Here is a 27,856-nt window from a genome sequence, read left to right as displayed (position 1 = left end):
TTGAACAAAGTGCTTCAAAAAAAAAAGTATACTTGTCCTTTTAAAAAAAATTAAACAAAGACAAATTAAAGGAATAACACTGAATCTTTTTGTAATCAACCTTTTTATATATTCTTTTAAATGGTTAGGTTAATTTACATGTGCCAAGACTTTAGGATCCTTCCTTCTATTCAAACTTTGGATAGTCATGTGGTCTTTTTCTTCTACTTGGGTTTTATTCGAACAAGTGCCCCTTATTGGTAGCCTTTTCTTTTTCTTCTACTTGGTTTCTAGCTCTTACCTCTATTAGTTTTTTTTTTTTTGTATTTTATTAAAATTTAGGGTAAGGAGAGGATGTCTCATTCAAGCTAGGAAAAATTTTAGAGCTCTTAGAACATTATAAAAATAATTACATTTATTTTCCTCCAAAAGCATTAGCGAAGCTTGAACCAAGACTTTTCAGATCCAAGACTTATCTTTTTACCACTAGGACAAACATTAGAGTTGCTCTCCTAGTGTTTTAAAAGCTCGTGAGATGAAGAGATAAAATTTGACATTGGTAGTATTTGTATAATTTTCTTATATAATTTTAGACGTGTATTTTTTTTACTAAGACATAGACTATAGTATATATTAATTGTGTTAAAAATATATACAAGCGTTTGTAAAAAAAGGAACCCCTTTGACCCTAAATTGATGTTGGTGAAAAACCCCATTGCAAACCCCTTCTTTTTCTCTCCCTGCGGCTCCTGAAATGAACACAGCAGCAACAACACACACGCAGGTTGCGCCTTGCGTGATAGAACCTGCGCCTCGCGCAGCACTGTTCCAAAACCAGTCAGCTGCAATTTTAAGGCAATATCATGATGATAGAAAGAGTACATTACTATGTTTTTATGTTTGGCTCCGATGCAATATCATGGTCATCGGGAAGAGGCTTGGAGTTTGTTGAATTTAGACCGTTAATGTTCATGTTAATGTTCATATAGCATTTTTGGTTTAGTGTTATGGGAGGAATTGTTAGCATTAATCATGTAATTAGGTTGTGGATTAGTTTCTTGTGTTGTAAGTCAGTATAGGCTAATTACTTGTGATGTAAGTAATTAGTGAACTTACATGTATTAAGGACTATATAAGGGCCTAGCCTAGTGTGAACAATAGAAGTAAGGATAACAATTTGATCTTTATAGTTCACATGACATGTAAAATGTTGGGATGAAATTTTCTCAATCAAATCTAAAACACAATGTAAAATACCATTTCATTACTGTGTAAATAAATACATTAGCACCATTTGAATTTGACATTCCAAATAAAACAGAAAAAAAAAATTCAAATTTTCTCAAGTTAAACCCCTATAACTCATTTTTGTAACCCAAAAAAAAAAATTAATACCCGCATACATTTTATCTTCTTCCCATTTACAAATTTTACGCAACGTGTGAACCCAAGAAATCTCTTCAATTCAAGGATAAAAAAGCTTTGCAAAGAGAAGCTCATTCCAAGTGTCTTGAAGTCCAGGTAAACACCAATGTATACAATCAGAGTAGCTAGCAGGGTTTGCTAATTGTTCTGGAGTTAATGGATTCCATTGCTTTTTGTAGATTGATGTATGTGCATCTTTGCGGTAGTTGGAAAGTTGTGTAATGTTGAGAAATGTTATAGGTACTTTGGATTTTCTGAACTCTTCTCCAATTACTTGCATTATGCTTTTCAGTGAATCAGATCCCCAGTATGAAGGATCTTCAATTGGAGTTGTTTCATTGTAGCAGTTTCCTCCTTCTTGTCCTCCCCACTCTATACTCCTGTAAAAATAATATAGTACTTTAATTTAATTAACTATATGCATGATATGCTTCTATACTAAACTTCTTTTGAATAACTACTATTTTGTTACAATAAAATAATATAGTTGAGGAACAGTTTTGAAATTATATTTGCTTTAAAGGGCTCTAGTTTTTAGGGGAATGGAATCCTAATAATCTAGAGTTTGGTTGGGCGACAAAAGAAAAGTTTGATCAATAGTCGTGACTCTTAACACACACACACCAAGCACTATTGGTATGTGGATATTAATGATGGGCGATCTAATAGTAGAAACTTGATAGCAAGTGGCCCGACGGATCTTGGATAAGCTCTGATGCCATCCTAAAATATGGGTTGGGCCTAACTCAACCCTACAAAACAAGCTTGTAAGGTGAAGATTTAGATTGCCTCTACTTATAAACTCATGTTCAGATCATCTCAGATCCGATGTGAGACTCTTATTAGCTGATATGTGACCCTTAAGGAAGTCAAACTCTAATTAAGTACAAGTCTTTAACCACTTGAGCCTATCTCGGTTAGAATATAGTTATCAAACTATTTTTTAGCATAGAATATGTGTGTGAATTACAAATTTACAATTCAGATTCCCTGTGTTGTGGTCATCCATTGCACACATTAACAGAGTCATCACATCAGCGACTGTTGAATATCAAGATTGGACGGTCCAAATTTTCATGTAGACTTTGATTTTAAATCTAAATTATTGAGCTTGAAATATGAATTGTATGATTTGATCTAACCGTCACCAATGTGTTGACTGTGTGAATGCGTACACTCAAGGAATTTGAATTCATATGATTTATATATACTATACTCACTTTCCATGAGAAGGTGACATGCTGGTGAAGAAAACTTTAGTCTTGTTGGGATCAATGTTCATTCTCACCCATCTAAGCATACTTTTCATAGCCATACGATAGGCTTCCTCTGTTGGCAACTCAACAATCTCTTTTACTTCATCCTTAAAAGAACCGAGCCTAAAAATTTGAGTACACATTAAGTGTTACTTATTATGCAAGAAATGATTAAATAATGATTTGAATAGAGAGGATCAGGAACATACAATATCTTCATCTTGGAGCCAGTTACCCACCAAAGATAGGTGTTGAATACCAAAATGTCTGCGCCTTTCCAATAACGGCCATGCTTATTGATTGAACCCTTTCTTACAATCCTATCAGTTACCCTATGGATGACAGCATTATCGGAGTTTGATTCAAGCAGAAAAGGTGCCCAATAGAACTCAATTGTGGCATTGTATTCCTAAGTAAATACAACAATAGAGAAAATAAAAGGATGGACAAAAATAATGCTTAAATAAAAATGCTGTTTTGGTTGTCTATTTTTCTCATTTCTGATTTTAGCCAACTGATTTTTTTTTTTTTTGGGGGGGGATTTAGCCACCTGATTTTTAAATATTTAACATATTCCCCCCGCCTATGCATTTGGGGTTGATGTTTTATGGCTGAGATACTTTTATGATAACTGGGATGATAACATGAAAATCAGTTATTAGATGAGAATCCACCTAAACAATATTTTACATCAAATTTGGTTATTTTGTGATATATAATATTATATGTTTCGATGAAATGAAAATTAGTTGTTAGATAAGAATCCACCTAGACAGTGTCACCTCATCAACCGAGTTGCGACATAAGCAATTCACTTATCACATCATTAAAATTCAACTTCAAAATGTATAAATGAGGAAAAATCTGTCATTTTAAAATTGACGTACGAAAATGATGGATTTAGAAATGAGAGATCAAAATCGTGAATAAGACAAAATAGATGAACGAAAAATGTATTTAAACCTAATGATAATGCAGTTCAAACTACTAAAAATATATATATAGTACATAAGCTAAGAGTAAGATGTAGCTACCTTGGCTGTGAAGACAGTGAGTGAATCAAAGGTTTCCATAGATTTGGCATGTTCGGGGATAAGATGATGGAGAAGGCATATCAAAGAGACATACTGACCCCTGTTGAGGGAATCTCCAATGAACATCATCCTCTTCCCACGAAGTGTTTCTAGCATTAAACTTGCATTGAATCTGTAGCATTGATAAAGAAGTGTGTATTATATTTGGCTTAGATCAATAAATCTATGATTACTAGAAGTTAAATTTATTTGATATTTTCATCAGCAGCATACACCTCCTTATTAATTCATCACTCATCAGTATGCACATTCAAGATTCAAACATAAAGCTAAGTTTTATAATCAAACAGCTAATGTGCATTCTAAACTGTTTGTAATTTCACAATAAATCTTGATACAATCTTCATATTATGTTAGCTTACGAGAATTGGTTAAATTCTAGCTTCAAGAACCATAAAGAAAAATGATACATTATATGTTAACATCAAAATAAAATTTCCTGTAATTTCTGATTGGAACTCTTAGACTACCTATTCTAGCTCGTTGATTGGCAATTAATTATCTTGCTGTGTCAATTTACGGAGATAGATTGCCTACAGTCAATTTTTTCACGATTCAATCTCTAACTTAATTAAAGCTACATCTCAATAAATTTTAATTTGTATGCATTGTTAGTGTAATATTTGTTCACATAAAGCCAATTGCATCTCATCATGTTGATATTTAAAACATTTATTTACCTTCTAAATAGTTTAGTGGCTAGAATCACATATATCAAATGTAGAGAAATGGGGAATTAAGAGTTCGAACTTGCGCTCCAACACATCTTAAGGGACATTTTAAAAACTAATTTAACAAGTGACATTATGATAATGTCATTTGATATATGTGTAAAAGTAGTACACAAAGATCATAATTATAAACCTACAATGTCTCCCTCAACAAATTGATGCCAAAAACTCCTACTCACTCATACAACACATCCAAAAGTAAAATCATCATCTTATTTCGCTAAACAACATCACTCATAACGGAATCCCACTAAAACAACTACATCGCTCAATGGTCATAACACTATTCCACTAAACCACGTCAATAGATTTGTCTCTTCTAAAATGAGTAATTTACTTTAGGAAGAAAACTAATATCAACAGTAAATCAGTGATTGATATTATATGTACATACATATGAACTCATAAGTGGCTACAATATCAAATTTTTATTTTCTTATTTATTAACTTTTCACTATTGAGAAGATAAATCCATTGGCTACCAATAAAAAAATAGTAAGAGTTGGTTATGATTGATTGAAAGAGAAAAAAAATATACATATTATGAACAGTGGCGGCTTGCACACATGTGCGAGATGTGCGACGGCATCGGACCTAAAGAGCAATTTTCATATGCAACTGCAAATTGTACCAGACAAAATATCAGGGTATCATTCGCCTAAGGCTCAACACGCCTATTGGGTCAGGGCATCTGGACTGTCATGGCCATTTTGGACCTTATTCATAACCGTTTTAACTCAGCCCATACGATGGGGGTGCAATTATCACTAATAAACGCATCGCTTGTTAGGTCTCACTAAATGCCTACCCCCTCAAATCTTGAAGGAACACAAATCAATAACAAAAATGATCACAAGAGATTTACAATAAAATCTCAACTCAAGTAATATATTTTTTGTATGGTGAACACTCCGTATTTTATTTGGACATGTATCGATACATACACCACTAAGTGAATAATTTTGATAGGTCCAAAAATTAATAAACATTAATCGGGAACATATCAAAATTATTCACCCTAACGGTGTACCGACAAATATCCAAATAAGATGTGTATCGAGTCATTCACTTAATTAGGTTTTCCGCCTAGAGGAAAAACTCTTGTGTGATCACAAGTTTTAGTCACTCTCACAAAAATTTTAAAAAAAGAAATAAAATAATATGTCCCAGGGAACTTAGTTTAATTGGTAGGACATCGCATTTTATATGCAGAAATTAAGATTTAAATCCAAACATTCTACCTTTTTTTTTTACTTTTACCACTAGTTTAATTTGGTTCGGATGTCAGTTCCGGCATCAAGTGATTCCAGCCCCTCCGATCATAATTGTAGGATCAAACTGTGGTTTCTACCAAATTCAGCGTAATTTTCAAATTTTGGAAAACCTCTAATCTAAAATAAAAAAGGTTTGTTTACACTTTACTCAAGTTATCAATAAAGACAAAGCAACATTTCATTGATATATTCTTCTTTACTTTAGTGAATTTTTTATCCAATTCGAAAGCGTAAATCACCAATGACGATTCTGAACACTCATATTTTTACCTTTGCCTTTCGGTTTTTTTGCTTTTATCAAAAAAGTTTGAACTTTAAAATTGAAAAGGCATTGTACTCGATTAATGCAATGAATGTTTTTCAAATCTACAGTATATTCACTCATCCACTATCGTTTTACACGTGTACACAATGTCGGCAACATTTCCAACAAAAATACCCTCTAACCGCATTCCAAAAAAAAATACCCACCGTTAACTTGACCCGTAAAAAACCCGCACGTACGTATAACAAAAAACAAAAAAACCACGCTTACTTACTTGGGAAGATCGCAACCGTGAGGCTGCCACCGCAACCGCCGATATTCCTTATCCGGCCGACCATGTTCTTGACAAGTCAACTGTGGTTGAATATACGGACACTCCGATTCCTCATACAACGGCCGAGTCAACTCATCTCGAACCCACCTTCCGTTGAACAAATCGCACACTCTTTCTTCCTCTGTTTTCTCCTCATTTGGAACAGTGTTTGACTGAGTCAACTCATCATCGGGTTTTGAAAAGAGTACTGTGTTTGGATGGGGTTTATCATGGTGTGGTCGGAAGATGAAGAGGAAATCATGGGTGTTGAGGATGAGAGCAGAGAAGAGAATGAAAGCTAAGAAAGTGAAGAGATAAGATGAAGAAGAGAGACGAGGCTTTGTTCTAAGGAGAGATGATGCTGAGAATGAGGTTGCCATGCATGGACCCCAGCCCAATGACAATAATAGTTAGTTTTTGTTTTTGTGTTTCTATTTTACTCTTTTCTTCTCACTAGTAGCTATGGTGTTTCATTCTCTGTGAAAAAAGGAAAAAAGAAAACTAGTGTTTCATTCATTTAATTTACATCAACACATGGCGGGCCAAACTCTATAATAATATAAAATTAGTAATGGCTTAATTAATAAAACTGTGCCTTAAAAGATATTTTTTGTTTTAGATGGGTCCCTTAAAGAAAAAAAAGGGACCTATCAAACTGATTAACGGATATGTCCTTAAAGGATCTATTCAGACTTTTTTTTCTTTAAGAGATCTATTTAGACATTTTTTTCTTTAAGGGATCAATATAAAACCAAAAATATATTTAAGGGACCATTTTATTAATTAAGTCATTACTAATTGAATATACTATGAAATCTAATTATGAGTGGGAGCCATCCATCATCCATCATGGAGAGCTATTTAATTTCTCCATCAACTAATAATTTACCCGAAATGTCCCATGGGATGGAGTTAGTGGGTCTCGATTTTGGTAATTGACATTGTCGCATTATTTCAATTGATATGTTACTAGAATTGAACTGGGTCTAGCTGAGCCTTTCTGTCCATCCATACAAAGAACTTATTCTTGTGTAAAGTGGTGTCGACTCTTTAACGACATTGTTCGCAAATCGAGATTTATCAAAAAGAGTCATCGAATTGTCCTTGATTCTTTGATTTACTTTAGTTGTGATTCTGCACAGGTCGCGCGTTTCGTTGCATGGGGTCGTGGGTGTCATCGCACAAGGTGATCATTTCGAGTGATATGTTTTGTGGAAAGTTTTTTTTTTACCAATGGAATACTAAAAATATATTTAATCTTAAGATAATTACAATTGAATGAAAAACAAACGCACAACAAGCTGCGCTGTTAACCCTTTTTGGATGGCAAATCAATCCTTTTGAACATTAAATCTTGAGACCTATGAGACACCACATTGTTATGCATGACACTTTGAACTCTTTTCAAACTATTCAGCGTTTGCGCCTCTGGTGTTAGGAAACCAAAAGTGTCAAATACAAAATGTCTAAACGCATGTTGATTGTCAGAACACACTATCTCATGTTTGACCACTTTACTTGAAGCAACTTTTAAGGTCGTCTGTCCTATAGTAAAACCCTCAATTGTCAATCCCACGAGTGGAGAAACTTCAATCAAATCCACACATGCATGTTTCCCTCCTATCCAGCCGTACACCAGAACATCGATCAGCCTCAATGTAGATTTCTCCTTCAGTGGGTCAATCAAGAAGTTTACAGGCGTCTCTTTCTTCACAGATACTCATGCGTGCTTAAAAACATAAAAAATGACATCCTAAACAAAGTAATGTCCGTACTTTGAAGTCTGGAAGCTCCTGACAATGAACAACATGTTAAAGGTGTGAGGAAGTCGATGTTGCAAATAATGTTAATGATGGCTTTTTTGGGGGGTTATTGTGATATTTGTACAAAATTTCCACCACCGTTATCGATGATTAATCTTCGTCGGAAAACCTATAGGGCACACAACATGGATTCTCCTTTCCCAATCAAATTTTTTCATATGCGTGAACAAGAAACAAAACCTCTAACTACATGCTTAAAAAGAGCAAGACTCTTATTACTTTAATTGATTCATTATTATTATTATTATTATTATTATTATTATTATTATTATTATTATTATTATGTTAATGATGTAGTTGTCAAATAAACAAAAAGGAGGTACATATCGACAAATAGATCTGGTTCTTGTAAAAATAAAATAAAAAAGAAACGAAATAGATCTGGTTTTTTTTTTTTTGGAATTCATGATTCATGAATGAGGCTTTGGACCTTGTAAGGTGATTATTTTTTCACAAATTAGGTGTAGTAAGGTGATTATGAGGTGTCAGGTCACGTTACATTTCAAATTGACTTACTAATGTTGATATTAATTCTAACATATACACGGGAATAATTTGAACTCTGGAGGGTACGATTGTTTGTATCTATTAATTTATTTATTTGTTATATATACAGCTGCAGCTGGGACCAGGATTCAGTGCATTCATAAAATGAGTGCATAAGCATTTCATGAGTGCATGTGCCATACATTATGTTGTTATTATCATACTATATACTGTATATACACGATTGAGTTTGATTTAGAAGTAGTTCGTGATAGTTTGAGGTCACAATCTCGCATAAACTAGGCTTAAAAGTCTCGATATATATTCATACCATTATCATTAGATACTCTGTTCTTGGTGAAAGTGAAACATCTTTTAAAAATATAAATTTTGTAAGATTGTTTTATGGAACTTATAAAAACAATTTTTGACATTTTTGTAAGCTTTTCTCAACTTATTTTTATAAGTTCTCCAAAAACAACACATAGCATGCATATACAAAAACAATTTTGTGCTATAAAAATAGCTTTATATAAATTTATACCTAAGCGCTTGCCGGAAAGAGTAAAATGGTATCGGGATTGGCTCAAGACAAGATTGAAGCTGGCAACTGAAGTTGACATTTCCTTTATGCATACTCGAGCTTCATGGTAGAAAACTAACAGCACAAAGACAGACCCAGCCTAATCCATATATGTGAAATAACTAGAAATGGAAATCTGATTTAGCAGGGGTGAAAAGGTGAATCAAACCTTGAAAGTGGAGAAAATGGAAAACAATAATGAATTAATGGTCAAGGTAACAAACAAGTTACAAGAAAACAAGTTCACTCAACTACCTGATTATCAACTAACAGATGTCAACCAAAATTATTGGATTAGCTCCAGTATATGCATTTTTCCCATGAATATCATACTAGACTTTCTTGTTTTATATGTTTCTTTCTCTTCCTCACCCTCCTCATTTTCTTTCAGAGAGATAGATAAAAGAATGTCAACTACTTAATTCATGGAAGGAGAGTCAACAAGAATTACAAATTTCTGCAGAATGTTTCATATCAAGGAAGCATCAGAGCTGACCGGTAGGGTATCTGAAATGCAGTTTTCTGCAGCATGCTCATCATCACTTGTGAGATAATCCAAAATGAATTCACCACATACATCCAGAATAAAAAATGTAATCTCAGAAGTTTACAGCAGAATAGGTGCTCCGGTGACCTTCAGACGGCGGCCCCTTAAACTTTCTAACCAAAGATGAGCACATGCTCTGCAAAGACACGGCAAAATACAAAGGTTATACAAAGAACTCAACTCCTAGCCTTCTTAAAAACTTATTAATCTACTGCCAGAATGAAAATACTAAAATTGAAGAATTCGTGGGAAAGAATACCTGTGTTCTCCTAGGCAAGCTGATCCAGAAGTCCAAGTTAGGGATGACCTGAAGAATAAGGTCAAAGAAGAAATATCTCAGTCCTAATTGTCAAAAAATCCCACAACATTGCTTTACAGTGCTCAAAAAGTGACTGAAGGATTGACATGTGATAACAGTATACACCGTGATGAACAAATTTAGTAACAGAATGCCCGAGTGTAATCAAGAATCAGTTTCCAACCCAAAATTGCAAAATTATTGGTTATCCAATACCAATACATGTATGATACTCCTAGATACGTATCCAAAAGTGTCCTCCAAAATTTTAAATTTTTCAAAAGAAAAATATCAACCAATGTTTTTGGGATACCTCGTCAATACATTTAATATAGCTAAAAAAACTGAGCCTTGTTCTGCATCATGTTGTGAGAAGAATTGCAGTACATACTCCTTTATTAATTCTTTGAGGATATAAAAAAACAGACATGATGGTGGGGGATATTGGGGTCAAGTTGTCTCTTGGTACATTAGACTCGAAAGCCACGCTTTTTTGGATGATGAAAATGATACAATTTAGTATTATACAGTAAATAGCAAGCAATTGGTTAGAGAAGAAATACATTAGTGATATGTTTATAAAGAAAAGGGAAAAAAATATAAAGACAAGAGAAAGATATGGTGCGGCTTATTTATTATACATGAATTATATTATGCATGCAAGATGTATTGGGGTCACAAAAAATTATTTATGAAAATAAAGCGCTCTTAGTTCAGTTCGGTGTCTAAGGTGAACCACCAATTAAGTGGTTCATGGTGTACCAAATGACAACTGGCCATTGAAATAAGTAGTTCTATGGGATCTTGTGCTTCATTCATCATACCAAATAATTTGTTTTTTTTATTTTTGACACAAAATAATTTTTTTTCCTCTACCCAAAAATCTGCAGAAAAATAAAATAGTGACATAAACTTTGAGAGGAAACTTTGGCTCTGCTTGGTTGAACCCCACCTACATCAGAATTAAAATCGAAGTTGTTGTTTGTTCCTGCAACCATCCACCACAGTCACTTTCCTAAAATATAATCCTTCTCTGATGCCGTCCGCGGTCCTCCCTCTTCTCCACAGCCTTCAATCCCACCGACATCACTCCCCTATCTTCTTATTCCTCTCTGACGAGTCCCGCTGCCTCATCCGGTGTTTGGTGAGTGAAGCAACCCCATGTACAATCCCAGGTTCACTTCCAATAGGGATGTCAACGGGGCAGGGAATGTGCGGGGGAAGCTTCCCCGTTCCCCGGCCCAAAGTGCAAGCGGGGGAGATTTTGCCTCCATCCCCGTCCCCACGGGGGAATATTTGTCCCCATCCCCATCCCCAAAGATCCCCACGGTTCCCGCGGAGATCCACGGATATCAAATAATAACAAATTTCTATATTTTTCGGTCAAATTATGACAGTAGTACGACGTTATTTTTTCTGTCTTATTTAAAAAAACAATTATTTTGCATCTTTCTTTTTTAAATAATAAAAACAACACATAATGCATTCATAACCAAAAAAACATTGCAAAAACATTTGGCTATTAATAATTATACAAAACCTAACGGCCAAAGTATTTCATAGCAAAGTATGGCAGTTCGGGGAATGGACTAATAATCATACTAAAAACATTGCAAAAACATTTGGCTACTAATAATCATACTAATAATAATATATAGTGTATATATGGACGGATTCGAGGAATCCGCAGGGACGGATGCTTCGTCCCCGATCCCCGCCCCAAAGTGCCTGCGGGGGGGATTTTTGCCTCCATTCCCATCCCCACGCGGATAAAATCTTTGTTTTCGGAGCTCCGAACGGGGCAATCCCCACGGGGATCCGCTCTACCGGATGCAAATTTACCACCCTTCCAGGTTTGCTTGATGCCGTTGCAATCGTTTTTCCATTGTTGAGAGTAATCCAAGTTTTGATGTGTCTGAATAATTTGATTGCAAACCCAGTGATGTAGGGAAAAGGGGGAAGGTAAGGTCCATTGTTGAGAGTAATCCAAGTTTTGATGTGTCTTGATATTTGGTTGCAAACCCAGTGATGTAGGGAAATGGGGAAGGTAAGGGAGAAAAAAATTGTCAAAAAAGAAAAAATCTAGTGTGAAGAGTTCACTGTAAGATCTCGTAGAACTTATTAAACTGTTGGAATATATTTAGTTTCCTAATTTCTTATTTCTAGAAGATTCTAAACATAACATTATTTCCTTTTATTTCTCCTAAATCAAGGAGATAGCTAGTTGTACTTTTATTATAAATACCAGCCTTGAGCTGAGGAATAAAATTATTATAGCATTCTCACATATTTTTAACGTGGTATCACGAGAGACGAGACCTAGGTTAGGGTTAGAGTGCTACCGTAAATTTCTGTTCGACCCGTTCTTTTACCCGACCCATTCCCATACCGGTTTAGCCTCTCATGGCCGACTACAACAAGTGGCCTTCCCTAGGCCAGGCCTATACCGGATCCTCAGTCAATAACGATGGCCAACCAGCAAGTGCTGGCCGCGGAAACGGAGGAGGTGGCCGCGTAGACGGAGCTGGCCGCGGAGACGGTGGTGGCCGTGGTGGTGGGATACCAGACTTTATCGCTAACAGTGGCGGTAATGGCGGAAACAACGAAAACAGGAATAAAACTGTTTATGGTGACAGAGATTTCAACACACAGGCTTCAAAGACAAGGAGGGTTCCTCCCTCAAGGTCGATATTCCTAAGATGAACGGGAATAACTATAATCAATGGGCCCAAACTGTTCGCTTGGTATTGGATGGCAAAGGAAAACTTGGTTTTTTGACGGGAGCATTCGCTGAACCGGCACAAGGAGACCCACTTCACCAACAATGGAAGTCTGAAAACTCCAATGATTATTGCTTGGTTAGTAAGCACTATGGAAACTGGCATAGGCAAGCCTTACATGATTTTGCCTTCAGCAAAGGATGTGTGGGAAGCTGCTAAGGAAACATACTCTAATATCCAAAACGCCTCTCAAATCTTTGGTTTAAAGTCACGATTATGGCATGCTAAGCAAGGTGACCGGAATGTAACTACTTATTACAATGAGTTTCTGACCTTGTGGCAAGAGTTGGATCTTTGTTATGATGACAATTGGAAATGCGCAGAAGATAGTGTTTTATTTCTAAAGAGGCAAGAGAATGATCGTGTGTTCATGTTTCTCGCTGGGCTGAATAAAGACCTTGATGAGGTAAGAGGTCAAGTTTTGGGAAAGGTTCCATTGCCAACTCTTCGTGAGACCTTTGCAGAAATAAAAAGGGAGGAGGCACGACAAGGAATTATGATGGGGAAGACACCTCGCAGCTCTGAATCTGAAGGCTCAGCTTTGGCAACTAGAAACCCCTACGAAGGAAAAAAACCAGACGAAGTTCCTCGATGTGATTACTGCAACCGCGAATGGCATACGCGTGAAGATTGTTGGAAGCTCAAAGGCAAACCTCCTAACTGGACTCCTAATTGGAAGAAGAAGAAAGGTGGTCGTGCATTCCAAACAAGTAATTCTGATCAAGGACAACAATCTACTTCAACTCAGGGTCCATTCACTACGGAACAACTAGAGAAACTGTTCAAACTCCTCGAGTTTCAAACTCCCTCTTGCTCTGTAGTAACAAAAGGTAACTCTGTTTTTCTTAGTGTCAGTCCCAATCATACTTGGATAGTAGATTCAGGTACCTCTGATCACATGACAGGTGAATCCACTTTGTTCTCTTCATATAGTCCATGTGCAGGTAATCAAAAAATAAAAGTCGCAGATGGCTCTTTTTCAGCCATTGCCGGCAAAGGGTCAGTTGTGTTGTCTCCAATGTTAACTCTTAAAAATGTCCTTCATGTTCCAAACTTGTCCTGTAGTCTAATGTCCGTTAGTAAGTTAGCCCAAGATATAAATTGTCAAACTAATTTTTTCCGATCTCATTGTGTCTTTCAGGATTTGAACTCGGGAAAGATGATTGGCAGCGCTGAGGAGAGTGGAGGACTCTACTACTTTGACATTGGATCTTCATCACAACTACCTTCTGAAATAATAAGTTCCTGCTTTGAGTCTTTTTCTGTTTTGAATAATCATGATGACAATATTATGTTATGGCATTTACGATTAGGTCATCCTAGTTTTCCCTATTTAAAACACATGTTTCCAAAGTTATTTCGTAATAAGGATATTTCTTTGTTTAAATGTGAAGCATGTGAATTTGCGAAACATCATCGTTCCCATTTTGCAATACAGCCTTACAAATCATCAAAACATTTTTCTATTATTCACAGTGATGTTTGGGGCCCTAACCGTACAAGTACACTATCTCTTAAGAAATGGTTTATCACCTTTATCGATGACCATTCAAGGGTATGTTGGGTGTACTTGTTAAAGGGAAAATCTAATGTTTGTCAGGCTGTAAAAGATTTTTGTACAATGGTGCAAAACCAATATCAAACTAATATTCAAGTCTTTAGAAGTGATAATGGCAAAGAATATTTTAACACTAATTTGAGTGATTTTTTTCTTAAAAATGGAAATATACATCAAAGTTCATGTCCTAATACTCCCCAACAAAATGGAGTTGCAGAAAGAAAAAATAGACATTTATTGGAGGTAGCTAGAGCTTTACTTTTCTCAAGTAAAGTACCAAACTATTTGTGGGGTGAAGCGGTTTTGACTGCTGCCTATTTAATTAACAGAATGCCTTCAAAAGTTCTCAATTTTCAAACTCCAATTGATACTTTCAAAGAATGTTTTCCTAGTACTCGTGTTTCAAATGATTTGACATTAAAAGTTTTTGGTTGCACAGCCTTTGTAAATGAACATAAGAATGTTGGAAAACTTAAACCACGTGCTATAAAATGTGTTTTTGTTGGATACTCCCCAACCCAGAAGGGATATAAATGTTTTGATCCAAAAAACAAGAAAATGTATGTCACTATGGACGTTTCATTCTTTGAAAACAAATATTTTTTTGATGATACTCATCTTCAGGGGGGGGAATTTAAAGGAAGACTCGTTTCAAACCGAGGACATGAGTTTTTTTAATAATTTATCTTTGCCTGAATCAGAAAGTTCTAAGACTTATAGTTTTGCACCAACAGAAAATGGCCATGATTCTTTATCTGAACCTGCTCCTGTTATGAGTAAGGAACTTGGTGAATCTGAGCCTACATTCCCTCATGAAGAAAACCATGAGAATTTTGAAAGTAAAAATGATAATCTAATTGAAATGCCACAAAGTAGTGAGTCACCTAAAGAGAATAGGTTTGAAGTAGAAAACAACATTTGGAAAGGAAAGGTTTTTGTGAGAAAGAATCACAAAGAAAGTGATGAGTCCACATCTCAACAGTGTCATGAATCTGAACCGGGGAATGATCAGCCTCCTAAAAACCGAAAAGGTAAGTCTATCTCAGTTTCTGAGAGTCGTATCTTGTATCCCGATATAGATGATCCAGTTGCTGTCAGAAAACCTGTTAGATCTTGCACTAAACATCCCTTGTCTAATTTCATATCATATTCAAAATTGTCTTCTTCATTTTCTGCTTTCACCTCAAAATTGTCTAGTGTAGAAATTCCAAAAAATGTACAGGTTGCTCTAGAAGTTCCAAAGTGGAGGGAAGCTGTACTTGAGGAGATGAAAGCCCTTGAAAAGAACAAAACTTGGAGTGTTATGACACTACCGGATGGGAAGAAGACGGTTGGATGCAAATGGGTGTTTTACTGTGAAGTATAATTCAGATGGGTCAATTGAAAGGTATAAGGCTCGATTGGTAGCTAAGGGGTTTACTTAGACCTATGGTATAGACTACTCAGAGACATTTGCTCCTGTTGCTAAATTGAATACTGTTAGAATTCTCTTATCTGTTGCAGCTAACCTGGATTGGCCCCTACATCAGTTAGATGTTAAGAATGCCTTTCTAAATGGTGATTTAGAAGAAGAACTATATATGGACATTCCTCCTGGTTTTGAAGACAGGTTTGGATCAAATGTATGCAAACTAAATAAGTCTTTGTATGGATTAAAGCAATCTCCTAGAGCTTGGTTTGAAAAATTCACTCAGTACATGAAGAAACAAGGGTACGTTCAAGGGCAGGCTGACCACACCTTGTTCACAAAGTTCTCCCGAGATGGGAAAATAGCTGTCCTGATTGTTTATGTCGATGATATTGTTCTTACTGGAAATGATACAGTTGAAATGGGAAGAGTAAAAGAGAAATTAGCAATAGACTTTGAAATCAAGGACTTGGGATCCATGAGATATTTTCTTGGTATGGAGGTTGCTCGATCAAAAGATGGTATTGTTGTTTCCCAGCAGAAATACATCATAGATTTATTGAAAGAAACAGGAATGAGTGGATGTCGACCGGCAGATACCCCCATGGATCCTAATGCAAAACTTTGGGAAAAAGGTAGTGTTCCTGTTGATACTGGAAGATACCAGAGATTGGTTGGGAAATTAATTTATCTGTCACACACCAGACCAGACATTGCTTTCTCAGTTAGTGTAGTAAGCCAGTTTATGCATTCTCCTTTTGAGGAACATCTTGAGGCAGTCTATAGGATATTGAGATATTTAAAGGCAACTCCCGGAAATAGATTATTTTTCAGGAAGACTAATGAAAGAAATGTGTCTATCTTCACCGATGCAGATTGGGCAGGTTCAATTACTGATAGAAGATCAACCTCTGGATATTATGCCTATGTTTGGGGTAATCTTGTGACATGGAGGAGCAAGAAACAAGGAGTTGTAGCAAGAAGTAGTGCAGAAGCTAAGTTTAGAGCTATGGCTCAAGGTATCTGTGAAGGATTATGGATTCATAAAGTCTTAGAAGAACTTAAGATGAAAATTGAGCTTCCGTTGAAATTGTACTCTGACAGTAAAGTTGCTATTAGCATAGCTCATAACCAAGCATATTGAGATTGATCGACATTTCATAAAAGAGAAGTTGGATGCTGGAATCATATGTTTGCCTTTTGTAACTTCAAGTCAACAAACTGCAGATATCTTAACCAAAAGTTTGGCAAGACCCACCTTTGAGCATTTGATAGGCAAGTTGGGCATGATAGATATCTATGCACCAACTTGAGGGGGGGTGTTGGAATATATTTAGTTTCCTAATTTCTTATTTTTAGAAGATTCTAAACATAACATTATTTCCTTTTATTTCTCCTAAATCAAGGAGATAGCCAGTTGTACTTTTATTATAAATACCAGCCTTGAGCTGAGGAATAAAATTATTATAGCATTCTCACATATTTTTAACATAAACCAACAACTCTTAATGATGGTTCACGGCGGTGAGGGACTTGTTAGAGCCCTCACCCTAGAAGCCACCGAAAAAAATATATCTCCGCACTTTTTGTTATGATCACACTCACAGGTATGTTTTTTCAATTTTTACCGATTAATGTGTATATATATATATATATAGGGGAACTTTCAAGTGAGAGGGATTTTAAAATGAGAGGGTGAGAGGATTAAATGAGAACCCTTGGATCAATCTTTATTGTGATCTTTAATTTTCATAATTGTAGTGTAATCTTTTCAACTCCTATGCCTATGCATCTTCTCTCGTGACTCTCTCTCATACGAATGTTTGCTTTTCTCCATGGAAGCTTGTTTTTATTCTCTCCGCTAAATGCCGCAAGATCTGCCAATTACTTGATTCTTCCATGTAATTCCTCTCTACAAACCACACCACAAGCTCTCTCTCTCTGGGACCAAGTTGAACAAATATTGAAGGATAAGAACAGCCAAAATCTTGAGTTGATTCAATACCAACAATATCAACCCAGCCACGATCTGTATATGTGTTTTTCCAAATTTAAAAATTGAAACATACATGTTTTCGACCAGGGTAATTATGAAATAATTCAAATAACCAATTAGGATTATATTGTTAGATCTGGAATTTTGATTCATGTTTCATTACTCAAACCAAATTCATTGTACCACTCAAAGTCTCATACACCAATTTGACTTCTCGTTCTTGGGCAAGGTATTTGATTGAACAAGCTATAATTTTCTATTAAAATTAATCACACCCTTTCTAATCCAACTGTGTCGACAACGATTCACACTGAAACCATTAACTCTGTCCAAGAGCTTTATCCCCAAATTGTTGAAGATAGCTCTTTCTAAAAACAAACCACGTTTCAACTCTTTTCTTGTTTTTCTTGTTAGCCACCAAACAAAATGAAGCTTAAAAAATTACCAATAAAAACTAGAAGATTAAAATTAGCTTAAATTAGGTACAAAGCTGAGAATTAAAATTAGTACAAAGAAAGAAGAAGAATCAGGGAATATGACTATTGGCTATTGCATTTGAGAGAGAGAGAGAGAGAGAGAAAACAGAGAAGGTGAAGAGATTGGGAGGAAGGAAGGAGGTGCGTGGAAAAAAGTGTGGAAAAAGAAGTACTAAAAGCATGTGCAATTTAAAGTGCACCTTTTAATGTGATCCGTTGATTTTGAATTTGATCAAAAGGCTGTTATTCATTCCTCTCATCTCTTATTTTAAGGAGTCCTCTCATTTGATAGTTCCCCTATATATATATAGAACATGTATATTTTTTTATAAATTTTATGTTAACATATATCCAGGCCGTACCCATTTATCAAGTATCCGTTCTTCAAAGGAAGAAATAGTAATAAGAGTTTCAGCATGAAATGCAGAAATATTTAGCAGTGAAAGTTAAGTAATCATCTATGACAAACAAATGAATCCTCAGCTAACTATGGACAGGATCTTTACAGCATACAGTTCTGATTCAAACTATCTTTAGGACAATGGAAAAGGACAAAAAATGACTAACAGAAAAGGGTTCCTTCTTTCCTTTTTCACTTCGAAATCAGAGCAAGTATAAGAAAAAATTATGAAGTAGACAATTCACACAACTTAAGTGTCACAAATAAAAAAAGGCATGTATACTCCTATCAGAAAAAGACATGTACACAAGAAAGAAAGGTGAGAACATACTTCTATACCGCGAATCTTGAGGAAGAAATATCGATAAACTACACCAGCCAGTAGATACACAGCAAAAAGGCATAGAAGACTGGAATGAGATAAGATGAAACAAATATTAGTAATTTAGACGAATTAGAACCCCTTACAAAAGTCAAAAAGCCAGGTAAGACAGTAAAATACTTACATAATAAGCAAAGTGCCAAACCACCCCCATCCACTCCCGTGGACATTTACAATCATAGCACAACCAGATGGATGCTTTAGCTCTGTAGCCTGCTTAAGAAACAGGGTTACAATAAAAAGTAACAATTAATTGTGTTGGGCTTTAAATTCATATCAACTTCATATTACCCTCCTGTTTTAGTCTTTTTCCTATCCGGCATTCTTATTATCATTTTACCTAAGATGTATATCGATGCAGGGGAATAAATTATATACCTTCTGTCTAGTCTTTTTTATTTTGAACAAAAGTGGAATGTGTATTGATGCAGAGAAATGAATGATATGTGTCTAGTTTTCTTCATTTTGAGAAAAAATGGTTTGAAGACATAAGAAAAGACTCCCTGTGTTGTATATTAGAGCTGGGAGCTTTGCTAGCAATTAGCATAGCTCTGTACAGCAATTCTGTATAATCAAACAATCTTCTAGTCATCCATAAGCAACATCCAGAACTTCAATTTTGGAAGCCTTTTGTCTTAGGGGATTACTTGAGTGGGGGTTCTTTTAGCATTGGAATCTTTGGCCCCTAATAGGTATCTTCTAGGGACTTGTAGGCCCAAATTGTCGAGGCCCACTGGGAAGGGAAAGTTAGTAACGAGAGAGACAAAGAAGGGGGGTAGTTTGTTATATAGGATGGATGATAGAATAATGGGGTATCTTTTTATCATCTTGTTCTGTTAGAACCTTAGGGTTGGGCAAAGAGGAATTCTTTCTTCCTTTGAGGAGCTTTGCTCTGGGATTATATGGATTCCATCTCTGTAATAGTTTCTTTTTAATCATTAAGGGCATGTTTGAAACAATTTTGGTTTTTAGTTTTTAAAATGTGTTTTATAAAACTGTTTTGGAAAACTGTTTTTAAAAAGAGAAAAACAAATCTTCTTGAACCTGTTTTACTTTTTTAGTTTTAAAAACTGATAAACAGAAAACAGTTTTTGAAAACACTTTTGGAAAATTGGATTACCAATCAAGTTTTTTAGTTTTTAATTTTTAAAAACTAAAAAACTGTTTTTGAGAAGGGAATCAAACAGGCCCTAATAATACTATTCTTGCTCTCTTAATTTGGGTTCCTAACACCCAAAATGTAGGCTGGGCCAAGTTTTGAGAGGCCATATAAATCGACAGCTATACATGTTGATAAAACTACGAAATTTCCACATGTAACCTAAATGAATAGAAATAGCTGATAAATTCAATCATGTCCTTTGTCAATTCAATAATCCAAGTTCAGCACTTCCTATTATTTCAACAAATGTCATTGATCTTCAATTTTTCAGTTCACAAAATAAGAAACATATACTGCATCTAGATAAAATAACTTAAGTAGGACATCGGAAATCTACATCATAAAATAGCAAACAATGTGCCTGGAAATAAAATAAAATTAAATAAAATCCCGATAACAGGTACTCACATAATTACAATCCCCTGATCTCTCCAGTGTTTGTGGTGCCTGTAGGCAGAAGATTGGTAAAGAAAATATGAAACAATTCAACCAAGCATTAGTTCTATAATATCCAGTTTAATCAATTAGAAACATGGGAGGAAAGGAAATAATGAAAACCTTACTTGTACTCCATTTAAATCGCAAAGCACAGACACAGCCAGAGAGCAGTTGTACTTGACGCCGCCGCTTGACATTTTAACAATGACACCAATGTGGGGATTTTTCTTATCTGCCATCAGGAAGCATTATTCAAAATCAGTTGAACCATAATGCATAACAACATACAAGGAACACAAATTTGAGCGAAAATGAAGGCACTTGAAATTAATAAAATAAAATAACAATTGAAATAAACCAAAAATCATAAACAGATAAATTTTTTTTGAACAAGCCAAAATATCATAAACAGATAATTGAATTGGTCTTACCAATAACATCAATGTCAATATTTGGGTCACTTCCTATGGTTGCGCATACATGATAACCTGCATTTATCACTCTGTTAGATGACCATTTTCTCCTAAGTTTCACACTGAGAAACAAACAAAATTTGACTTCAGTTGGATATTGTTTATTTATTAGAAAATTTAAATGGTTTTCCCAAGTTTGTATTTCTTTGAACTACAGCTCTGCCCAATTGATGATGAATGGTACGTAGAACATACAACAAACTCTTTACATCATATATGAAGTAATAATCACAATTCTTCTGATGTTTTAATGAGAGTGCAAGAGCAGGAAAGAACGATTTGTATTTCTATAAGAGTAAGGAGCTACAAAAATCAGTTAAGTTTATCTGTTGCATAAATAAATGGCTTTTAAGTTTATAAAAGTACTTCAGGCAACCTAATTTGATTGATGCAGCAGTTGAATCTATTTTTTACTGTGAAAGAGAATCAGTTACTTGGAGGTTCTTGGCGCCAATTTGGGTGGGCTAATTTAGCTTCTTCAAAAAAAAAAAAAAGTTACTTGGAGGTTCTGCTAGCAACAGAAACCATAAGCAAAAATGATCTGAATTGCATCTTTCTTTAACAGTGATCTAAAAAGAATGCTTCTAGATGAAGCAATTTTTGCAATATCAGAAATTTCATGCCAACGACACACAGGCACTAAATCATCCTATTCCACTCATAATGTGTAACTGGGTACAATTGTAAGTTACAACAATTAAAAACCAAGCAGAGAAGAATTGTTCGCATCTGTCATAGCTACCACAAGCAAAAAGCAGTATACAGTAGGCAGAATTTTTTAGAGGCAAGTAAATGGGAGAAAAGGTGTGGGGAATTATACCTCCAATTTTATTTGCCACGAGTGCACTGCACTCCATCCCACAACGTGTTGGCCCTCCACAGTCCTAAAGCATACATACAACGATGAGATAATTAGAAAGTTTTGTAAAATTATGGAATAGAAAATAGGAGAATGTTAACATGTGCACCAAAGGCACATGTTAAGAAGATAAATGTGGTAAACATTTTTTTTTTGAAGCATTAAATGTGGTAAACATTAAATGTTAAGTTTGTAAATTCAACTCTTTAAACATTAAATATTTTGTATCATTAAATGCTATATTTCCTTTTTAGGTAGCTTAACATGTGCCCTCGGTGCACATGTTAACATGACCCTATGTACTAGACCAATTAATTGTTAATTTAATAGTAAACTGAACCAAATAGAATTTCCAACCATCTTCATTTTTGGATCATCTACAATGCATTATTACTGTGTCATTATGATGACATATCATGCTTGATTCATAGTTATCTATTAGTTATTTTCCATATATATTACAATTTACACCTTAACTGATATTATATGGATTTCTGGTCTAAGTGTGTATCTTGTGTGAGAAGTGTGGATGTGTTGTGTTGGGCTTCATATCTACAATGGGTTTATCACCTATAATCTCAGATTCATAAATGATTTTTGCTCTACTATTCCTCAAGAAGCTAAAAAATGATGGATAAATACAGAAGAAAATAACTCCTAGGGAAGAAACTTGTATTGAAAAGAAGGCAGGAAACATTATATTCAAGATATGTTACATGTAGCAAATATATCTATTTGAAATTCCTGTAATTTCGTCAAGTATCCCTTTTATAATATCATGAATTTCATCCAATGTAGAATTAGTTACAAAGACTAAAGTATCATCATATTTCATATCTATAAAATACAAATTTGATAGCACGGCAGATTCTTGATAACTATAGGCTATTTGATCAATAAAAAGAAAATAGTTTTCCAAGAAAAAAGATTCATTTACCCAGCAGTCAGCACATTTTGGAGGGTCGTGATTGAAAATCATTCCATCGCAAAGCTGCTCAAACAACCAATACACAAAATTCAATTATAGATCTATTTGGCATGAAGATACATTAATGCTATAATCCCTATAAAACCAAATGTTGCGCTATTCATACCAAAGAGCTTGAAATTGCATATTTAAAAAAAGGAAAATGCTAACCGATGCCCCTGGGGCACTTGTTAAGGAACAAAATTTGGTTCCTTAACTAGTACCCAGTAGCATGAACCTTAAAAAAAAAAAAAAAAACGAACCTAATATAGAATAAATTTGGATAATGTTTTCTATAAACACTTGTGGAAAAAGAAAGATGAAAAGAATCCCAAAATAACTACAATTTTTTTCCTCAACAATAACTTCTCATACGAGTTAAAATTAGCTTCTGCATCTCAGATTTTTAAAAGCTCTTCAATTTAACTTCTCCACAAACACATACAAGTTTATAATGACTTTATTTGTAGATGAAGAACCTTAATCATTGAAGGCCCAATATTATGAAACAAATTTCCTCTTACAAAAACCCTAAAAGTATATTAAAAAAATGATTTCACATATAGTACCTATATTTACAAAAAACCTAAAAGTATATTAAAAAAATGACTTCACAATCACATATACCTTAATCTATGTTTATGAATGATGGCAGCTAAAATATGATTACTAATCAGTGAAGTGTTACTAGTTATCAGAAATCAAAGAAATAAGCGTGACCTGATGGAGCCAACCTGAAACCAAAGAGTGGTCTGGTTCACTGAAACTTTGTAAAACCTACAAACCCAAATCAAAACAAAAATGAAAATTTGTGTGAAAATCACATAATTATCACAGTATTTACAATAATCCCTGAAATGTTTCTATAATAATTGAATCAATGAATGGTGAAGAAATCAAATTAACCTAAAATTGATCAAATAAATAAATTGACAGATAGAGTGTAGATCAGAGAGAGAGAGAGAGAGAGAGAGAGGATGGACCCGTCTTCGCTGAGAATGCCATGAGGGAAGTTAGGAATAGGAGAAGAGAGAGTGTAATTGTAAAGCTTGTTTCCGTCGCGAAAATTGAATTGACAAGCAGTGGTAGGTGTTGCTGAGCTGAAAGACGATGAAAGTGCAACAACGGTGGTGATGATGATGGTGATGAAGATTTGTTCGGCAGCTACCAATGCCATTGTTGAAAGGTGTGATGATAACAAGAAGACGGTTATTTGAATCTCATGCTTAGTTGAGTTTTAGAAAGGGTTTGTAGTAGAAGCGTGGCGTGAGATTGCGGTTATATCTACCTGTGACGGAAGAAGGAACAAATCGTACTCGCTTTGTGTGTGTATGTGTTCAGGACAAATGCGTTTTTTCTACTTTTCATGCTTATTAATCCAACCTGCAATGAAATAGTAACAATTTATTTTTTAATTTTTTTTTTACAATTTATTTTATATTTTAACTAGATGGCTGCCCGTGCGTTGCACGGGTTAGGCGGAGCATCATGTGTATATCAATCATGGATGCAACGTGCCAATGAAATTAGTCATGAACATACGAAAATCATTTCGAGGAAGCATCATTATATATATCAATCATGGATACTATGAGCAAATGAAATTAGTCATAAACATATGGGAATTAGGTAATTTAATTGTAATATCATTACCAAACAAATCAAAGCTCAATTGGATCATTCAAGTTAGAACCAACCCGGACATTCTTTTTGTTGTCGACTATCTTTCCTTTCATAAGTTTATTAAATTTAGTCTGCCGAGCAACAAAAAATGACTCCCAAATAATAGCTTCCGCGGAACAATGGTTCTTCCACTGAATGCACGTCGGAGGTATCGGACAATCATCTTTCAACTTGACATAGATATAATGACCGGGGATAGCTCTAAGACAAATAATTAGTGAAGAAGGGTTAGATGATGGGATGCCACGCAATGGGAAAAATGTCTCAGATGCTCCTTGTTTCGTCAATTTCACGACAACTTTACGTAAAACAGTGGCTACAATATGCCCCATATCCGGAAAACGTTAACCATTTTTCGATTAATGCAACATCGTGCCTCCTAGTCTTTCTCATTGATGGCAAGAGTGCATTTGCGATATAAGTCAAACGATCCTCACCCCCATACAATTTCAAGTAGTCATTCCTATGGAGGCTCAACTCATTAATTATCCTCGCTTACAATTTCATTAATTCTGAAACGATATGATATAATATTGGTGTATGTGATATAATATTGTTCGACGCTTACAATTTCAAGTGAAGAATCACATCGAATTTTATAGTGGAGCTTTCAAGACCCATGACATGTATAAAATTAAATTTTTGCCTAAGAGCACACTGCACACTTGATTTAATTTTCTAATATTTAGATGTGCATCTCAAATAATATAAACTAAGTTGGTCAAATCTTTTCATGAGTAGTACGTTAAGATGATGAAATTTAAAATCATTCATATAATCATTGATAATAGGATCAAGAAGTACATTGCATAATCGTTACATCCTCAGTCACATCAAATTTTCTAGTTGAGCCTTCATAGACCCGTGACATGTATAAAATTTAATAGAAATGTTTATACTTCAACCTCTACTTATAGAAAGGTTACATCCAAAAGAGCAAACAAACTTAAAAATCAAATCATAATAAGTACAATACAAAAGTGAACTATCATATTGTTGGATGGCTCAGTCACATCAAATTTTGTAGTTGAGCCTTCAAAGACCTGTGACATGTATAAAATTTAATAGAAATGTTTATACTTCAACCTCTACTTATAGAAAGGTTTATAATTTTTTCACGATACTTCGACCTTCGAGTATTGATAGAGAGATTCATAATTTACGTGCTACTTATAAAGAGGTTTACAATTTTTTACGTAAAAATTATCAACCTCTAAGTACGTATAGAGAGGGTTATAATATTTGTGTATACTTCAACCTCCAAATATTGATAGAGAGATTTATAATTTGTACACGCTACTCATAGAGAGGATATAATTTATGTGTGCTACTTATAGAGATTTTTTTTTCCCACGCTAGGTCAACATCAAAATATTGATAGAGAAGTTTATAATGTTTACGCGCTACTTATAAGAAGGTTTATAATTTTTGCGTGATACTTAGACCTCCGAGCATTGATAGAGAGATTCGTAATTTTTACGTGCTACTTATAAAGAATTTTATAATTTTTTTTTCGCGCCACTCATAAAGAGGTTTATAATCTCTGCGCGCCACTTGTAGAGTTTTTTAATTTTTCCGCGCTAGGTCAACATCAAAATATTGATAGAGAAGTTTATAATGTTTACGCGCTACTTATAAGAAGGTTTATAATTTTTGCGTGATACTTAGACCTCCGAGCATTGATAGAGAGATTCGTAATTTTTACGTGCTACTTATAAAGAATTTTATAATTTTTTTTTCGCGCCACTCATAAAGAGGTTTATAATCTCTGCGCGCCACTTGTAGAGTTTTTTAATTTTTGTGCGCCAAGTCAACCTCTAAATATCGATAGAGAGGTTTATAATTTGTGCGTGCCACTTGTAGAGTTTTTAAATTTTTGCGCGCCAAGTCAACCTCTAAATACCGATAGCGAGGTTTATAATTTGTGCCGCCACTTATAGAGTTAAAATCTCTAAGTAAAAATTATCAACTTCTAAGTACGTATAGAGAGAGTTATAATTTTTATGTATACTTCAACCTTCAAATATTGATAATTTTGTTTTCTCTTGATAGTGAAGTTGTTGAAATATTTTTAGCAACCGGTGGATAAATATCCAACGGCTTTGGTTTTATGCATAAAATATTATATATATAATACAACAATTTGGGGCAAAGTCTTTTATAATTGAGAGGTCATGCTTGCATACTCATAGAGAGGATATAATTTATGTGTGCTACTTATAGAGAGTTTTTTTTTTAAATTAATTTTTTCGCGCTAGGTTAACATCGAAATATTGATAGAGAAGTTTATAACTTTTACGCGCCACTTATAAGAAGGTTTAGAATTTTTGCGTGATACTTCGACCTCCAAGCATTGATAGAGAGATTCATAATTTTTACGTGCTACTTATAAAGAACTTTAAAATTTTTTCACGCCACTCATAAAGAGGTTTATAATCTCTGTGCGCCACTTGTAGAGTTTTTTAATTTTTGCGCGCTAGGTCAACCTCTAAATATCCATATGGTTGTTAAAAATGGGAAGAAAAAATTGGCCATCGATAATTTTTATCTCTTCCTAAAAATTTAATCCTCATTGCAATCATTATGATGCAGATGAAGTCTTCCTTGCATGCACTATATTGTTTTTGCTATTAATTAGTGGGTATGATATTTAGGTGTAGAAAAGAAAATGTTAGATGCTAATTAAAATGTTGCCTGCAATTTATCACCAAAAAAAAAAAATGTTGCATGCAAATTTATTGGGTAGATGAATTTTTTTTTCTATTTAGTATTCCACATTACATGTGTGATCATGGTTGCTTGATATGATGAAGCTTATTGTATTTTAGAATTGTTCATGGTGATACATCAATCTTTTTTCTCTATTTGAAGTTGCAAGTTTGATTTATCTTCATGCATGATGATCTTTAGTTTGGTAAGTTGATAAAAATACAAACTTGCTACTAAAATAAAACATTTGCACTATGATCTTCAAACTCATAGGTTTGCATCTTGAAATGTATGCATAACTATGGATCATTGTGGAAGAGGGGATGGTTCAAAGCCATGAGAGATTAGAAAGGTTAATGAGGTGGGGAGATGGAGAAAGTTAGAGAGAAGTAGTGGAGGTGGTGGTTTTGGGAAGAAGATGAAGATTTAAGGTGATGTTGGTTGTGAAAGGGAGAGAAAAAATTGATGTGTGTGTGTGTGTGTGTGTGTGT

At 34.7% G+C, this 27,856-nt stretch overlaps 3 protein-coding genes across 3 annotated transcripts; all 3 read right to left on the bottom strand.

The window, feature by feature from the left end:
• Positions 1–1,216: 1,216 nt before the first annotated feature.
• On the bottom strand, positions 1,217–6,863 carry LOC123894818 (protein trichome birefringence-like 33). The gene is made up of 5 exons (XM_045944894.1): positions 6,299–6,863; positions 3,695–3,866; positions 2,870–3,069; positions 2,625–2,783; positions 1,217–1,784 (listed from the first exon to the last, which is right to left on the bottom strand). Exons 1-5 carry the CDS (start codon positions 6,715–6,717, stop codon positions 1,445–1,447), a joined length of 1,290 nt encoding a protein of 429 aa, XP_045800850.1. The 5' UTR covers positions 6,718–6,863; the 3' UTR covers positions 1,217–1,444.
• A 2,543-nt stretch (positions 6,864–9,406) lies between these two features.
• Positions 9,407–24,326, bottom strand: LOC123894817. The gene is made up of 11 exons (XM_045944893.1): positions 23,957–24,326; positions 23,708–23,750; positions 22,944–22,997; positions 21,968–22,031; positions 21,106–21,162; positions 20,800–20,906; positions 20,645–20,683; positions 19,199–19,287; positions 19,024–19,102; positions 10,036–10,083; positions 9,407–9,912 (listed from the first exon to the last, which is right to left on the bottom strand). Exons 1-11 carry the CDS (start codon positions 24,148–24,150, stop codon positions 9,829–9,831), a joined length of 858 nt encoding a protein of 285 aa, XP_045800849.1. The 5' UTR covers positions 24,151–24,326; the 3' UTR covers positions 9,407–9,828.
• Positions 24,327–24,634: 308 nt separating this feature from the next.
• Positions 24,635–24,988, bottom strand: LOC123895802. The gene has a single exon (XM_045946287.1). It carries the CDS (start codon positions 24,986–24,988, stop codon positions 24,635–24,637), a length of 354 nt encoding a protein of 117 aa, XP_045802243.1.
• Positions 24,989–27,856: the final 2,868 nt, after the last annotated feature.

Source organism: Trifolium pratense, linkage group LG7 (assembly GCF_020283565.1).
Source record: "Trifolium pratense cultivar HEN17-A07 linkage group LG7, ARS_RC_1.1, whole genome shotgun sequence".
Taxonomy (NCBI): Eukaryota; Viridiplantae; Streptophyta; class Magnoliopsida; order Fabales; family Fabaceae; genus Trifolium; species Trifolium pratense.
The sequence above is the reverse complement of the archived record's forward strand: the minus strand, read 5'-3'. Positions and strand labels throughout refer to the sequence as shown.

What these genes read in the sequence shown, in the direction of transcription:
- LOC123894818 (XM_045944894.1), bottom strand. Translation starts at nt 6,717, where the DNA reads ATGGCAACCTCATTCTCAGCATCATCTCTCCTTAGAACAAAGCCTCGT. An exon ending in TCACTGTCTTCACAGCCAAG is followed by an intron (nt 3,070 to 3,694) that starts GTAGCTACATCT and finishes GTATTTACTTAG; the next exon opens with GAATACAATGCCACAATTGA. An exon ending in ATGTCACCTTCTCATGGAAA is followed by an intron (nt 1,785 to 2,624) that starts GTGAGTATAGTA and finishes TTATTTTTACAG; the next exon opens with GAGTATAGAGTGGGGAGGAC.
- LOC123894817 (XM_045944893.1), bottom strand. Translation starts at nt 24,150, where the DNA reads ATGGCATTGGTAGCTGCCGAACAAATCTTCATCACCATCATCATCACC. An exon ending in CGTGGCAAATAAAATTGGAG is followed by an intron (nt 21,163 to 21,967) that starts GTATAATTCCCC and finishes TGATAAATGCAG; the next exon opens with GTTATCATGTATGCGCAACC. An exon ending in TCAAGATTCGCGGTATAGAA is followed by an intron (nt 10,084 to 19,023) that starts GTATGTTCTCAC and finishes CTTATTCTTCAG; the next exon opens with GTCATCCCTAACTTGGACTT.
- LOC123895802 (XM_045946287.1), bottom strand. Translation starts at nt 24,988, where the DNA reads ATGGGGCATATTGTAGCCACTGTTTTACGTAAAGTTGTCGTGAAATTG.